Source organism: Leucoraja erinacea, chromosome 16 (assembly GCF_028641065.1).
Source record: "Leucoraja erinacea ecotype New England chromosome 16, Leri_hhj_1, whole genome shotgun sequence".
NCBI classification, from domain to species: domain Eukaryota; kingdom Metazoa; phylum Chordata; class Chondrichthyes; order Rajiformes; family Rajidae; genus Leucoraja; species Leucoraja erinaceus.
The window spans coordinates 5,627,154-5,643,361 of record NC_073392.1 but is presented as its reverse complement, the minus strand read 5'-3'; the positions used below and the strand labels follow the sequence as shown (position 1 = coordinate 5,643,361).

The following is a 16,208-nucleotide window of genomic DNA, read 5'->3' as shown; positions in this document are numbered from 1 at the left end:
TAAAGTTTATCTGCAGCTCGGGCCACAGTTTAAGAATAAGGAGTAAGCCATTTAGAACGGAGACGAGGAAACACTTTTTCTCACAGAGAGTTGTGAGTCTGTGGAATTCTCTGCCTCAGAGGGAGGTGGAGGCAGGTTCTCTGGATGCTTTCAAGAGAGAGCTAGATAGGGCTCTTAAAAATAGCGGAGTCAGGGGATATGGGGAGAAGGCAGAAATGGTGTTCTGATCGGGGATGATCAGCCATGATCACATTGAATGGCGGTGCTGGCTCGAAGGGCCGAATGGCCGACTCCTGCACCTATTGTCTATTGTCTATTGTCACTTCTGTAAATGCCCAACAGGGTGGAGATGATTGGCCAAATTTCCCCTTTGGTCTAACTTTCTGATTCACTGGAATTACAGCGACTTAATAGAAAATTATATAGACCATAGAGAACAGTACAGCACAGAAACAGGCCCTTCAGCCCACAATGTCTGTGCTCAACTTAATGGCAAGTTAAAGTGATTTCTGCTTGCACATTCATATCCCTCCCCTCCCTGCATGCCTCAATTGCCATTGGAATAGAACATAGGAGAGTTTAGCACAGCAGTAGTCCTTTCACCCCACAGTGTCTGTGTCGAACACGATGCCACGATAAACTGATCTCATCTGCCTGTCCGTGATCCATATTCCTCCATTCCCTGCATATTCACGTGCCTATGTAATTGCGTTTTGAACGCCACTATTGTATCTGCCCCAACCACCATCCCTGACAGTGTGTTACAGACACCCACTTGCCCCACACATCTCCTTTAAACTTTGCCCCTCTCACCTTAAAGCTATGCCCTCCGTCTTTGACATTTAATAGTCTACCTCCATTTTGTTACAATGGCATTGCAGATGCCGCTCTGTTAGTTACTGACAAAGGTCTGAATAGATGGCCTTCTTCACATCATGCGCTTGTAAGCTTTGGTATTTATCACAACGCGGCCCTCAGGGTAAAGGGTCCATCAATAGTTGCTCACTGCAGGAATGCAAGGAAGTAGATTAAGCATCATGTGCCTGAACAGTTCGGTTGCTAAGACACTGAGCCTGGAATGATTGCTCTCATATTAACGCCTATTATTTAAACAGACCCGGTTTTTTAATTTCCAAAGCTGTCTCTTACTAATCTAACTTATCTCTTGCAGCTTTTCCATGACTGAGAAAAATCCTGCATAAGGGAACATTAAAGTTACTTGGGTAATAATCAATGGAAACTAGATAGCAACAGCATTTTAGTTCAGTTTTGTTTAGTTTAGAGATACAGCGCTGAAACAGGCCCTTTGGCCCACCGGGTCAGCACCGACCAGCCATCCCCGCGCATTAACGCTATCCTACACACACGAGGACAATTTAAATTGGTGGAACCAGTCTGTTGCTGAAGGTGCTCCTCAGGTTGACCAGTGTGTCATGGAGGGGGTGAGCTGTATTGTCCGCAGTCTTGAATCAATGGATACTTTTAAGGCAGAGATAGATAGATTATTTATTTGTACGGGTTGCAAGGGTTGTTGGCAGAAGGCAGGGGAATGGGGTTAGGGTGGAGAGATAGATCAGCCATGATTGAATGGCGGGGTGGACTTGATGGGCCTAATTCTGCTTCTATCACGTTTAAAATATACGCAGCCTCTGCATTGTTACCGAGCTTTCATTAAAGGGAAGTGATTTTCTTCATGGGTCATTATTCAAGCTTTCACCATTGAAACGGTTTGTTTTGTGCGTATTTCACGGAATCATCAATTGCTGTGACACATAAAAAAGATGAGGATTCAGCAAGTGTTATTAAACCATTCTTAACCAGAATTCTTTCTTTACCCAGAGCAGTGACGTTAAGTGGAATCGGTGTTTTAACTATTAATCTAGACCCAATATATGGAGAATGAAATTATTTCTCCAGTACTGCAACAAATCAAACTTCCACGGATGGTTAAAAGCTATTTCTTTTTCCATTCTCAAAAAGTCATGAAAGAATGATTGTGGCTTCGTTTAGAGATACAGCATGGAATCAGGCACTTCGGCTTATTGAGTCCATGCCGACCATCGATCACCCTTTCACGCTAGTTCTTTGTTATCCTACTGTCAAAGCTGCCACAGCCAGACATAAAAACAGCTTTTTTCCTCGAGCAGTAGCTCGACTCAATAACCAAGTCTGGAGTTTCCACTGGTATTTTATTTCATTCGCATGTTTAAAGTATAATGTTTTATTCGTAATGTTTAATGTTTTATGTGTCATTCTAAATTGTTTACTGTGTGTCGTGTTGTTACTTGCGAGCGGAGCACCAAGGCAAATTCCTTGTATGTGAACATACTTGGTCAATAAACTTATTCATTGTCAGTCATCACTTTCTCGTTCACTCCCCAACACTAGAGGCAGTTTGCAGAGGCTACAATTAACGGACAAATCCTCACGTCATTGGGGTGTGGGTGGGAACAGGAGGGAACCCACCCGGTCGCAGGGAGAACGTGCAAACTCCACACGGACAGCGTCCAAGGTCAGGCAGTGCAAGGCAGCAGCTCTACCCGCTGCAGTACTGTGCCGTCCCTAAATTGTAAAGAAAACAAAACTTCAATGTATAAACCCTTTTGATAAAGACAAGAAATAATTATCTATGAGAGGAAATTTTCAGGGTGATATCTCTTTGCAAACTGCCATAATAGAACCAATTATATATTTCAACCATTAGATTTAAAGATGGTCAATGGAATGTTAAATTAGAATGTGCTTAAAAATCAATCAGGTTTAGCTTAGTTTGGAGATACAGTGCGTAAACAGGTCCTACGGCCCACTGAGTCCGCGCCGACAAGCGATCCCCACACATTAACACTGGGAACAATTGACAATTTTACCAAGCCAATTAACCTACAAACATGTACATCTTTGGAGTGCGGAAGGAAACCGGGGCTCCCGGAGAAAACTCCCGCAGGTCACGGGGAGGACGTACTGTACAAACTCCGCACAGGATCAAACTTGGGTGTCTGGCACTGAGGGGTAGCAACTCTACCGCTGTGCCACCGTGCTGCCCAGGTGTGGGGCATAGGTCAAACATGGTTTGTGATGTTAGGAAACAGCACAGACCAGCATGCCGTATATAGTTAAGGGGCTGTCCCACTTGGGCGACCTAATTGGCAAGTTTAGAAAAGTTTGAAAAAATTACATGTTGAAGACCTCCTTCGACTATGTTGAAGACCAGCTTCGACTAGCTACAACTAACTTCGGGATAATTGGACACCGAATAGTGGAGAGTGAAGATGACCTCCTTCGACCTCCCTTCGACTACGAAGAAGGTTCTCGACCCAAAACGTCGCCTACTCCTTTTCCCCCATAGATGCTGCCTCACCCGCTGAGTTTCTCCAGCATTTTTTGTCGACAGTGAAACATTACGTCAAGTTTATCAAAATTGCTCTAAAACATGTTATGGTTTTGAGTTTTTACTCAATAATTTTACTCATGAAATCTTCAAACTACTTTTGTTTCTTCAGTCAAACATTACACGTCTGATTTATCAAAATTTTAATAAAACATGCTATGGTTTTGAGTTTTTAACTGAATAATTTTACACATGAAATCTTCAAACTCGTCTCGTTTCTTTGGGTGGGTTGGTGAAAATCACTAACTGTAATCTTTGCTGGTTTCTGACTCTGTTTGTTAAAGCAGCCCCACAGTTCGATAGTTAGTACTTCCAGACAACTGCATTTTTGTTGTTGAAGGTGAATCACCGGTTAACAGATTTTATCGGGCAGTTCTCTCGCCTGCTCACGCCACTGCAGGTCAACAGGCTGGATGGAGCTTTGCATTTTCTCGAACCTTGTCGAGTGTGTAGTCCTGGAGTACGATCCCGTTTTCAAAAACAGCAACCAAGAGGTCCTGTAAAAATATACGTTTAGCATTTACTATCTGGTGGCGCAGCAGTAGAGTTGCTGCCTCACAGCGCCAGATTCCCGGGTTCGATCCCGACTAGGGGTGCTGTCTGCACGGAGTTTGTACGTTTTCCCCGTGATATGGGTGGGTTTTCTCTGGGATCTCCAGTATCCAGGAAGATTGTTCCCGATGTTGGGGAAGTCCAGGACAAGGGGTCACAGCTTAAGGATAAGGGGGAAATCCTTTAAAACCGAGATGAGAAGAACATTTTTCACACAGAGAGTGGTGAATCTCTGGAACTCTCTGCCACAGAGGGTAGTTGAGGCCAGTTCATTGGCTATATTTAAGAGGGAGTTAGATGTGGCCCTTGTGGCTAAGTGGATCAGAGGGTATGGAGAGAAGGCAGGTACGGGATACTGAGTTGGATGATCAGCCGTGATCATATTGAATGGCGGTGCAGGCTCGAAGGGCCGAATGGCCTACTCCTGCACCTAATTTCTATGTTTCTATGTTTCTATCCTCCCACACTCCAAAGACGTGCAGGCTTGTAGATTAATTGGCTTGGTAAATTGTAAATTTTCCCTGGTGTGTGTGTGGAATAGTGTTAGTGTGAGGGGATCAGTGATCAGCGTGGATTCGGGTGGGCCAAAGGCCCCATTTAGTTTAATTTAAATTTAGAGATACAGCATGGAAACAGGGTCTTTGGACCACCAAGTCCACGCCGACCAGCGATCACTCGTACACTAGTTCTATCTTATCCCACTCTCACATCCTACACACTAGGGGAAATTTACTTAAGCCAATTAACCTACAAACCCGCACCTCTTTGGGATGCGAGAGGAAACCAGATCAACTCACGTGGTCACAGGGAGATCGTGCAAACTCTGCACAGATCGCAACTGAAGTCAGGATCGAACCTGGGACTCTGGCGCTGGGATGCAGCAGGTCTACAGCTGTGCCTCTGTGCCCCCACCCACCCCCACCTTAACTTAGAGATAAATTCAACATTATTAAAAGCCTTTTATTTGCTTAGGTCAATCATTAATCTTGGAATTATTTTATACAAGCTGAATTGTCTTTACCTGCGATACAGTGTGGAACCAGGCCCATTGGCCCAACTGCAACACGCCCACCAAGATGCCCCATCTAAGCTCGTCCCATTTGCCCGCATTTCACCCAGATCCCTCCAAACCTTTCCTGTCCATGGACCTATCCGAATGTCTTTTATGTTGTTATGGTACCTGCCTCGACTATCTCCTCTATCAGCTCGTTCTAAATACCCACCACCCTCTGTGTGAAGAACGTACTCCTCAAGTTCATATTCAATCTTTCCTCTCTCACCGTAAAGGATCGCCACATCTGACAGCACTGAGAGGCAAGTCGTGTGGGGTCATCGAGGCCTAATTGAGTTTAATTTCATTTGGTTTTGTGTAAAAATACAGGCCCTTCATTGAATTGAATTGAATTGAATTGAATGCTTTATTGTCACATAACGAGGTCAGTGAAATTCTTTGCTGGCAAATAGTTGCCCATAAAGGGTGCTTAAATAGGTTACAAATTTACCCCCCCCCCCCCCCATGGCGGCCCCCCAGGGTGGGTCCCCATTCCTCTTCACCCCCCCCCTCCCCACAGAGGTCCACCCACGCTGGGTCTTCTGTAGTTCCTCTCTCACAGGCAGCTCGTCGAGGCCACGCCGACCTGTGATCATAGAAACATAGAAAATAGGTGCAGGAGTAGGCCATTCGGCCCTTCGAGCCTGCACCGCCATTCAATATGATCATGGCTGATCATCCAACTCAGTATCCTGTACCTGCCTTCTCTCCTTCCCCCTTGATCCCTTTACCACCAGGGCCCCATCTAACCTCCTCTTAAATATAGCCAATGAACTATGGCCTAAACTACCTTCTGTGGCAGAGAATTCTACAGATGTGAAAAAAAAAAATGTCCTCATCTTGGTCCTAAAAGATTTCCCCCTTATCCTTAAACTGCGACCCCTTGTTCTGTGACCCCTTGTTCTGTGACCCCTTGTTCTGTGACCCCTTGTTCTGTGACCCCTTGTTCTGTGACCCCTTGTTCTGTGACCCCTTGTTCTGTGACCCCTTGTTCTGTGACCCCTTGTTCTGTGACCCCTTGTTCTGTGACCCCTTGTTCTGTGACCCCTTGTTCAGTGACCCCTTGTTCTGTGACCCCTTGTTCTGTGACCCCTTGTTCTGTGACCCCTTGTTCTGTGACCCCTTGTTCTGTGACCCCTTGTTCTGTGACCCCTTGTTCTGTGACCCCTTGTTCTGTGACCCCTTGTTCTGGATCACCCGTCCACTAGTTTTATCCTGCACACTTTGTCCATTAAGGGTCGGGACCCTTTTTCAGATCAACCTTTACCATCTGCTTCTCCTATTTCTCTACTCCAACCTCCATTCATAAAGATATGAATCGAGGACCAGAGGACATACTGTAGGTTTAAGGTGAAGGGGGAATAGATTTAATAGAAATCTGAGGGGTATCCTTTTCACGCAAAGGATGGTGGGTGTATGGAACGAGCTGCCAGAGGAGGTAGTTGAGGCTGGGACTATCCCAACGTTTAAGAAACAGTTAGACAGGTACATGGATAGGACAGGTTTGGAGGGATAAGACCCAAACGCAGGCAGGTGGGACTATGTGTAGCTGGGACATGTTGGCTGCTGTGGGCAAGTTGGGCCGAAGGGCCTGTTTCCACACTGTATCACTCTATGACTATGATTGTTAGTGAAAAGAGAATGTGAGGCGGAAAGTCTTCCCTGGGCTCATACCTCCTCCGGATTGCCCTTCCCTTCCTCCACCGTTTCAATGATTCCATCCGGATTTCTCCGCAAGATTAGTCGGCCCTTCTTCGAAACTTTGGCCGGGTCAGTCACTGGCTGTTTGTAGACATCCAGCTAATTATAAAGCACACAAAGTAATTAAATGAGGGATTAAGATCAAGTGCCGCCGACTGCCACTGTCGCATATTTGATTAGCGAGTTAATAACAAGATTAACAAGTTTATAACAAGAGAAGTCGAATATAGGAGCAAAGAGGTCCTTCTGCAGTTGTACAGAGCCCTAGTGAGAACACACCAGGAGTATTGTGTGCAGTTTTGTTCCCCTCATTTGAGGAAGGACATTCTTGCTATTGAGGGAGTGCAGCGTAGGTTTACAAGGTTAATTCCCGGGATGGCGGGACTGTCATATGCTGAGAGAATGGAGAAGCTGGGCTTGTACACTCTGGAGTTTAGAAGAATGAGAGGGTATATCATTGAATCATATAAGATTGTTAAGGGTTTGGACACGCTAGAGGCAGGAAACATGTTCCCAATGGGGGAGTCCAGAACCAGGGGCCACAGTTTAAGAATAAGGAGTAAGCCATTTAGGATAAGGAGTAACCCCTCTCATTATAACCCACTCTGCATTCTCAAGGGGCCATTCAAACTGACGGTCCCTTGCTTGACCATTCGCACTAACTATACTCCCTGGTTTCTGATCGTTCGTATCTCAAATCTACAATACACTTATCTTTACCCCTTTTCCATTTTGTTCAACGTAACTGCATTTGTAAGAGCAGTTCAAGGTGTCTCTGTTCAGCTTTTGCAGGAGTGCACCTCCGCACCCAAACGCTAGGTTCTCAGTGCTCCAGTGTTCCTTCTTCAAAGCTATTAGGATCTGGAAAGCAAAACAATAGCCAGGCTTTACATTCACCATATGTGTGGAACTTCCTCCATTGGTGACCCGAATGAACACAAAACACTGAAAAACATGATTCACACAACGCTGGAGTAACTTTGGTGCTGATGCTGTCTTACCGTCCCAGAGACCCGGGTTCGATCCCGACTACGGGTGCCGTCTGTACGGAGTTTGTATGTGCTCTCCGTGACCTGCGTGGGTTTTCTCCGGGATCTCCGGTTTCCTCCCACGCTCCAAGGACGTGCAGGTTTGTGGCTTGGTATAACTGTAATGCCCCTGTCCCACTGTACGAGTTCATTCAAGAGCTCTCCCGAGTTTAAAAAAAAAATCAAACTCGTGGTAGGCATGTAGAATGAACGCAGCGGGTACGTTGGAGCTCGGGGACGTCTCTTAGCGGCTCGTAACGCTAACGGCAGGTACGCGGGAAACGCGGTAGGCACGGGAAGACTCGTGAAGATTTTTCAACATGTTGAAAAATGTCCACGAGAGCCCCGAGTACCGACGAGTGGCCGTTACCGTAAATCTCCGAGTTCGAATCAGGGCAAACTCGGGAGAACTCTTTGAATGAACTTGTACAGTGGGACAGGGCTTTAAATTGTCGCCGGTGCTTTTAGGACAGGGTTAATGTGCGGGGATCGATGGTCAGCACGGACTTGGTGGGCCAAACGGCCTGTTTCCACACTTTATCTCTAAACTAAACTAAAGCTAGTCAGGCAGCCTCTCTGAAGACCATGGATAAGTGATGTTTCGGGTCAGGACCCTTCCTCAGAGCAGTAATTGCCTTCTTCGGCCAAGTAGTCATTTTGGACGTACAAAACATTGGGAGACGGTCTCACCTCAGGTACTTCCAAATTCAAATATTGGGTCTTTCAAACAAGCATCCAATGCCAGCAGGTTGTGAAGACCTTATATCTCCGATCCTATTCAATAGACAATAGACAATAGGTGCAGGAGTAGGCCATTTGGCCCTTTGAGCCAGCACCCCCATTCAATGTGATCATGGCTGATCATCCCTAATCAGTACCCCGCCTCTGCCTTCTCCCCATATCCCCTGACTCCGCTATCTTTAAGAGCCCTATCTAGCTCTCTCTTGAAAGTATCCAGAGTAACGGCTTCCACCGCCCTCTGAGGCAGAGAATTCCACAGACTCACAACTCTGTGAGAACAAATGTTTCCGTCTGAAGAAGGCTTCCTGACCCGACACATCCCCTATCAATTTTCTCCAGAGATGCTGCCCGGACCCTGCCTGAGTTACTCCAGCACTTTGTGTCCAACTTTGGAATAAACCAGCATCTGCAGTTCCTTTCTATGCCACTGCAACAAAATTCACGCACTTCTTCTATGGAACCCAGGTTGATAGCATCTCCCAGAAAGAGTCGGATGTAGGCTGGCAACGTCTTATATCCCAGGCTGTTGGGAGTGCTTCCAAAGACTTCTTCCAGAATTCTCAGAACCTGCAGGTAGGAAAAAAAAAATGACGTCAGGTGATCCATGGCGGAAGAATGATTTAAACTGCAGCCTTTCAGATTTGTGATAACTTATATAAAAATATGCACGTCATCTTAGCTACATCTCATCCATGCTGCATCTCCGGGTGCTCTGGTCTCCTCCAACATTCCAAGGACGTGCGGGTCTGTTGGGTATTTGGCCCTCTGTAACATTGATGCTGGTGTGTAGGGAGTGGATGAGAAAGTGGGATAACATAGAAGTGGACTCAGTGGGCCGAAGGGCCTGTTTCCATGCTGTATGCTGGATGCTGTTTCTCTGGATGCTTTCAAGAGAGAGCTAGATAGGGCTCTTAAAAATAGCAGAGTCAGGGGATATGGGGAGAAGGCAGGAATGGGGTACTGGTTGGGGATGATCAGCCATGATCACATTGAATGGCAGTGCTGGCTCGAAGGGCTGAATGGCCTACTCCTGCACCTATTGTCTAATGTATCTCTCCAACAATCAGGCACATACAGTAATCACAGGGGTAAGACTGGTCCTTGATTATGCTGGTGGCCTTGCCGAGGCAATGTGATACGTTGATGGAGTCAATGGATCTGGGGCTGTTTCAGAAACGTTACCATTACACAACGGTAGTGTGAAATGAGATTGTGAAGTCTAAACTTTTATACAACATTGAGGCTAGAACATAAAATCTCTCCAATGGGCACAAATTAATGCTCTCGAGCAATCCATTGGTACAGATGAAATAGCCCCACTAGTGCAGTAAAAACTGCTCTCCAGATCTTGGGGTTGTGATACATAACTAGATTGAAACAAAGCAAACTTTATAAGCTGATGCTCAAAGTGACAAATGGCCCATTTCCCAGAGCTATCTACTCCTCTACAGACTCTGACAGGAAAAGAAAACATAGAAAAACAACTTGCGTCTCTTTTGTTACAGAATGCACGGTGGCACAGCGGTAGAGTTGCTGCCTCACAGCGCCAGAGACCTGGGTTCGATCCTGACTACGGGCGCTGTCTGTACGGAGTTTCTACGCTCTCCCTGTGACCCGCGTGGGTTTTCTCCGGGTGCTCCGGTTTCCTCCCACACTCCAAAGACGTACAGGTTTGTAGGTTAATTGGCTTGTAAATTGTCCCTTGTGTGTGTAGGATAGTGCTAGTGTACGGGGACGGACTCGTGGGATGAAGGCCCTGTTTCCGTGCTGCATCTCTAAACTGAACTAGAACTAAGGCATGATCAGGAGGTTTGACGATGGCACTAAAATAGGCTGTATCTGGACGGTGAGGGTGGCTATCAAGGATTACAATGCAATCTTCGGCAAGTGGGCCGAAGAATGGCAAATGGAGATAAATAAATACAAGGTTTTGGGAAGTCATACCATGGCAGTACCTTCACCGTGAATGACAGGGCCCTGGGGAGTATTGTGGAGCAGATGGGTCACAGAGCACAGGTACAGTTTCTTGAAGGCAGTGCTGCAGATGAAAAGATTAGTGAAGAAGGCTTTAGGCATGTTGGCCTTCATCAGTCAGGGAGTTTAGTGCAGAAGGTGGGCATCAGCCAATAATAGTCATAGAGTGATACTGCGTGGAAGTAGGCCCTTCGGCTCAACCTGCCCACACCGGCCAACATGTCCCAGATACACTAGTCCCACCTACCAGCATTTGATCCATATCCCTCCAAAACCGTCCTATCCATGTACATAGAAACATAGAACATAGAAATTAGGTGCAGGAGTAGGCCATTCGGCCCTTCGAGCCTGCACCGCCATTCAATATGATCATGGCTGATTATCCAACTCAGTATCCCGTACCTGCCTTCTCTCCATACCCCCTGATCCCCTTAGCCACAAGGGCCACATCTAACTCCCTCTTAAATATAGCCAATGAACTGGCCTCAACTACCCTCTGTGGCAGAGAGTTCCAGAGATTCACCACTCACTGCGTGAAAAAAGTTCTTCTCATCTCGGTTTTAAAGGATTTCCCCTTTATCCTTAAGCTGTGACTCCTTGTCCTGGACTTCCCTAACATCGGGAACAATCTTCCTGCATCTAGCCTGTCCAACCCCTTAAGAATTTTGTAAGTTTCTATAAGATCCCCTCTCAATCTTCTAAATTCTAGAGAGTATAAACCAAGTCTATCCAGTCTTTCTTCATAAGACAGTCCTGACATCCCAGGAATCAGTCTGGTGAACCGTCTCTGCACTCCTTCTATGGCAATAATGTCCTTCCTCAAATTTGGAGACCAAAACTGTACGCAATACTCCAGGTGTGGTCTCACCAAGACCCTGTACAACTGCAGTAGAACCTCTCTGCTCCTATACTCAAATCCTTTTGCAATGAAAGCTAACATACCCTTCGCTTTCTTTACTGCCTGCTGCACCTGCATGCCTACCTTCAATGACTGGTGTACCATGACACCCAGGTCTCGCTGCATCTCCCCCTTTCCCAATCGGCCACCATTTAGATAATAGTCTGCTTTCCTGTTTTTGCCACCAAAATGGATAACCTCACATTTATCCACATTATACTGCATCTGCCAAACATTTGCCCACTCACCCAGCCTATCCAAGTCACCCTGCAGTCTCCTAGCATCCTCCTCACAGCTAACACTGCCCCCCAGCTTAGTGTCATCCGCAAACTTGGAGATATTGCCTTCAATTCCCTCATCCAGATCATTAATATATATTGTAAATAGCTGGGGTCCCAGTACTGAGCCTTGGGGTACCCCACTAGTCACTGCCTGCCATTGTGAAAAGGACCCGTTTACTCCTACTCTTTGCAGGTACCTGTCTAACAGTTTATTTTTTTAATTTTTTTTTAAATATATATTTTTTATTAGAAGTAGACATATTATAAAGTATAGTTGCATATTATAGTGAAACAACGTTTCATATACATCAGTCATACATTATTAATATTTTCAATTATCAATTACCTACTTCTAGTGGGTTTTTTTAATATAGAAAAAGAGAAAGAGAGAGAAAAGTTACAAATATCAAAAAAAGAACAAAAAAGATGGAATGGATTACTTATAATACGTCATTTGAGATAGGTTCGTAGATTATAAAATATGACTTTTCATCTAATCCCAAGTTCAAGTTTCAGTTGGGTTTTCATGCCGGGCCAGTCTATCCCGTCAGATAATTAATGAATGGAGCCCATATTTTATCAAAAAGTTCTTGTTTGTCCATTAAGACAAGTCAAATTCTTTCTAGATATAGGGTCTCCGACATTTCCACAATCCATATTTTAATGGTGGGGGTCGTAGGGCCTTTCCAAAATTTTAATATTAATTTTTTCCCGGTTATTATACTGTAGTCGATGAAATTTCTTTGACTTGTTGTGAGTGTTAACAGTTTCTTAAATGGTGGGACAGGCCCACCCTCAACTACCTCCTGTGGCAGTTTGTTCCATACACTCGTGATGGCTCGAAGTGCCGAATGTCTATTGTCTATAAATTGGGTGCAAAAGCCAGTGCCAACCATGGCAATAATTCCTTAACTTTTTTCAGTCTGGTAAGTACCTCAATGGCGGTCTTGACCGGGTCGCCAGAGTCGGGTCGGATAACGAGCACGGAATCCTTGTTCCGTCGCATGACTTTGTCCTTCAGGTCACCTCCCCAGATCTGCCGACAGGCATTGAAAATGTCGTAGCTGTCACTGACGACGGAAATGGGATTGCACGGAAACTGTTGGAGCAAATACTCGAAGGCATCCTTCTCCCGACTCCTGCCCCATGCAATGATGGTACTGCAAAGGCAACAAATCATACGGCAAATGTCTTCAAAGTCCATACATGCATCGCCCCAAGCATGGGCGCAAACAGATTCCAACTTTCAAATGAAAAAGGAAAGCGGTTGTGCCCCGTGTGGCCGAGGAGAGATGTGGCGGCGTTGGAGAGGTTTACGAGAATGAACAGGTTAACGTATGATGAGCGTTTGACCGCACTGGGCCTGGACTCGCTGGAGTTTAGAAGGATGGGGGGGATGGGACACCTCATTGAAACTTACCAAACAGAGAAAGGCCTGGATATAGTGTAGTGGATGTGGAGAGGATGTTTCCACTTGTGGAAGGGTGTCGGGGCAGCGGGCGCAGACTCGGAATAAAAAGACGTGCCTTTAGAATGAAGACGAGGAGGAATTTCTTGAGCCAGAGGGTGGTGAATCTGTGGAATTCAATGCCACCGACCGCTATAAGCCCTGTCCCACGGTACGAGTTCATTCCAAGAGCTCTCCCGAGTTTGCCCCGATTCGAACTCGGAGATTTACGGTAATGGCCACTCGTGGACATTTTTCAACATGTTGAGAAATCTTCACGAGTCTTCCCGAGCTTACCTGCCGTTAGCGAGTCTTTTCCCGAGTACCTGCCGTTAGCGTTACGAGCCGCTAAGAGACGTCCCCGAGCTCCGACGTACCCGCTACGTTCATTCTCCGTGCTTACCACGAGTTTGACTTTTTTTTAAACTCGGGAGAGCTCTTGAATGAACTCGTACTGTGGGACAGGGCTTTGTGGAGGCCAAGTTATTGGGTACTTTTAAAGCGGAGATTGACAGGTTCTTGATTAGTTTAGATAAGGATGTCAAAGGTTCCGTTCATCGTACGTTAACGCTTTTAATCCCCGGGATAGTTCTCGTCAACCTCCTCTGGACCCTCTCCAACACCAGCACATCCTTCCTCAGATACGGGAGAGAGAGAGTTAGATAGAGCACTTAAAGATAGCGGAGTCAAGAGAACGGGGTACTGATTGTATCATGCAATCTGCATAACCTTTGTAGTCAATGTAGAAGAAATAATTGTTCATCTAAATTCTTGGTTACAATATCATAAAATATACATTAAAAGTACAGCAGAATAAGTAGAAAATGTATTTGTTAACATCAAAAGGAAGCAAACTTCACTGCGCTAAGGAATACATTTAAATTAATAATGGATTCTGCTTGCAGGGATTATCTCTTGAGCTTTTTTAATGTAATTCTGTAAATAAAAATACAGGATATAGTGCAACCAAGCACCTAAACGAGTCTCATCAGTAAAGAGCTCTGTGATAAAGTGTTATTGTGGTCATGTAAAGCATAGTAATAACTTTGCGGTGAGGATTATTGTACCTGCACTTTGTGAATGATCGCAATTGTTCTAATTTCACTGACTTTCCCAACATTCGTAACAAGAGGATTTCAGTATAGGAGTAGAGAGGTTCTTCTGCAGTTGTATAGGGCTCTGGTGAGACCACATCTGGAGTATTGCGTACAGTTTTGGTCTCCTAATTTGAGGAAGGACATCCTTGTGATTGAGGCAGTGCAGCGTAGGTTCACGGGATTGATCCCTGGGATGGTGGGACTGTCATATGAGGAAAGATTGATAAGACTAGGCTTGTATTCACTGGAGTTTAGAAGGATGAGGGAAGGGTTTATAGAAACATATAAAATTATAAAAGGACTGGAGAAGCGAGATGCAGGAAAAAAGTTCCCAATGTTGGGTGAGTCCAGAACCAGGGGCCACAGTCTTAGAATAAAGGGGAGGCCATTTAAGACTGAGGTGAGAAAAAACTTTTTCCACCCAGAGTTGTGAATTTGTGGAATTTCCTGCCACAGAGGGCAGTGGAGGCCAATTCACTGGATGGATTTAAGAGAGAGTTAGATAGAGCTCTAGGGGCTAGTGGAATCAAGGGATATGGGGAGAAGGCAGGCACAGGGTATTGATTTGGGACGATCAGCCATGATCACAATGAATGGCGGTACGAAGGGCTGAATGGCCTCCTCCTGCACCTATTTTCTATGTTTCTATTAAGTTAAAGCAGCTAAGTCTGAAGAAGAGTCCCAACCTGAAACATCACCTGTGTATGTTCTCTGGGGATGTTGCCTTACCCGCTGAGTTACTCCAGCACTTTGTGCCTTTTTTCCTAGAACTGTATACAGTAAGTTGGATGTTGCAAGAGAAAGCACACGCGCACACTCACTCACACTCTCTCGCACACACACAGACACACTCACTCTAATTCTCGCACACACTCACTCACACACACTCACTTGCACACACATTCAATCACACTTACTCACACTCGCCCACTCACACGTGCTTGTACATTCAGTTGTGCACACACTCGCCCTTGCACACTCATGCACACTACTCACACACACACACTCGCCTACAGTCATTCAGTGGGTGAGGCAGCATGTCTGGAGAACAAGGATAGGTGACGTTCCATGTCAGGACCCTTCATAACGTGTGTCTAACGCAAGAGAAATAAGTATATTAAAGACATTAATTAAATAATAAGCACATTATTAGAATATATTTTTTCAGTTATCTGTTGGTGCAGTTTGATCACTTCATATTGCAACTTGTACAAACAATCAGGAGTTTCAAATATCGCACGATGATCTCCCCCGCACGGTGGCGCAGCGGTAGAGTTGCTGCCTTACTGCACCAGAGACCCGGGTTCCATCCTAACTGCGGGTGCTGTCTGTACGGAGTTTGTACGTTCTCCCCGTGACCTGCGCGGGTTTTCTCCGAGACCTTCCGTTTCCTCCCACACTCCAAAGACGTGCAGGTTAATTGGCTTGGTGTAAATGTAAAATTGTCCCTAGTGTGTGTAGGATAGTGTTATGGGGCTGTCCCACTGTACCACTTGTCCCACTGCAAGAGCTCTCCCGAGTTTAAAAAAAAAAAAATCAAGCTCGTGGTAAGCATGTAGTATGTACGTTGACGGTACGTCGGAGCTTGGGACGTCCCTTAGTGGCTCATACTCCTAACGGCAGGTACTCGGGAAACGCGGTAAGCTCGGGAAGACTCGTGAAGATTTTTCAACATGTTGAAACATGTCCACGAGAGCCCCGAGTACCCACGGGCGGCCATTACCGTAATTTCGAATCAGGGGAAACTCGGGAGAAACTCTTGAATTAGCTCGTACAGTGGGACAGCCCCATAATAGTGCGCGGGGGTCGCTGGCGGGCGCGGACTCGGACTCGGCGGGCCGAAGGGCCTGTATCTTTAAAACTAAACAAAACAAAATGTTTCTTACCTGTGCTCTGCTGCAGGGATTGAAAACCCGGCCATTCGGCAGTTGTAGAACTGTTGGGCCAACACCAGCCCTGCCACCGTGTCTGTGCTTTGGAAGTTCACCAGATGCGCCGCGCCTCCGAGAGCTGCAGACTGCAAGGGAAGCAAACACCATACCCATCAATA

General features: G+C 45.9%; 1 protein-coding gene across 1 annotated transcript in view; it reads right to left on the bottom strand.

The window, feature by feature from the left end:
- Positions 1-2,956: 2,956 nt before the first annotated feature.
- The window catches only part of nampt2 (nicotinamide phosphoribosyltransferase 2), a 33,079-nt gene continuing 19,827 nt past the window's right edge, over positions 2,957-16,208 (bottom strand). The window contains exons 6-11 of the mRNA XM_055647595.1: positions 16,045-16,175; positions 12,549-12,774; positions 8,909-9,028; positions 7,413-7,553; positions 6,666-6,791; positions 2,957-3,885 (exon numbers count right to left, since the gene is read on the bottom strand). Of these exons, the coding sequence (XP_055503570.1) occupies positions 3,790-3,885; positions 6,666-6,791; positions 7,413-7,553; positions 8,909-9,028; positions 12,549-12,774; positions 16,045-16,175 (840 nt within the window). The 3' untranslated portion in view covers positions 2,957-3,789. The remainder of the gene's footprint in view (positions 3,886-6,665; positions 6,792-7,412; positions 7,554-8,908; positions 9,029-12,548; positions 12,775-16,044; positions 16,176-16,208) is intronic.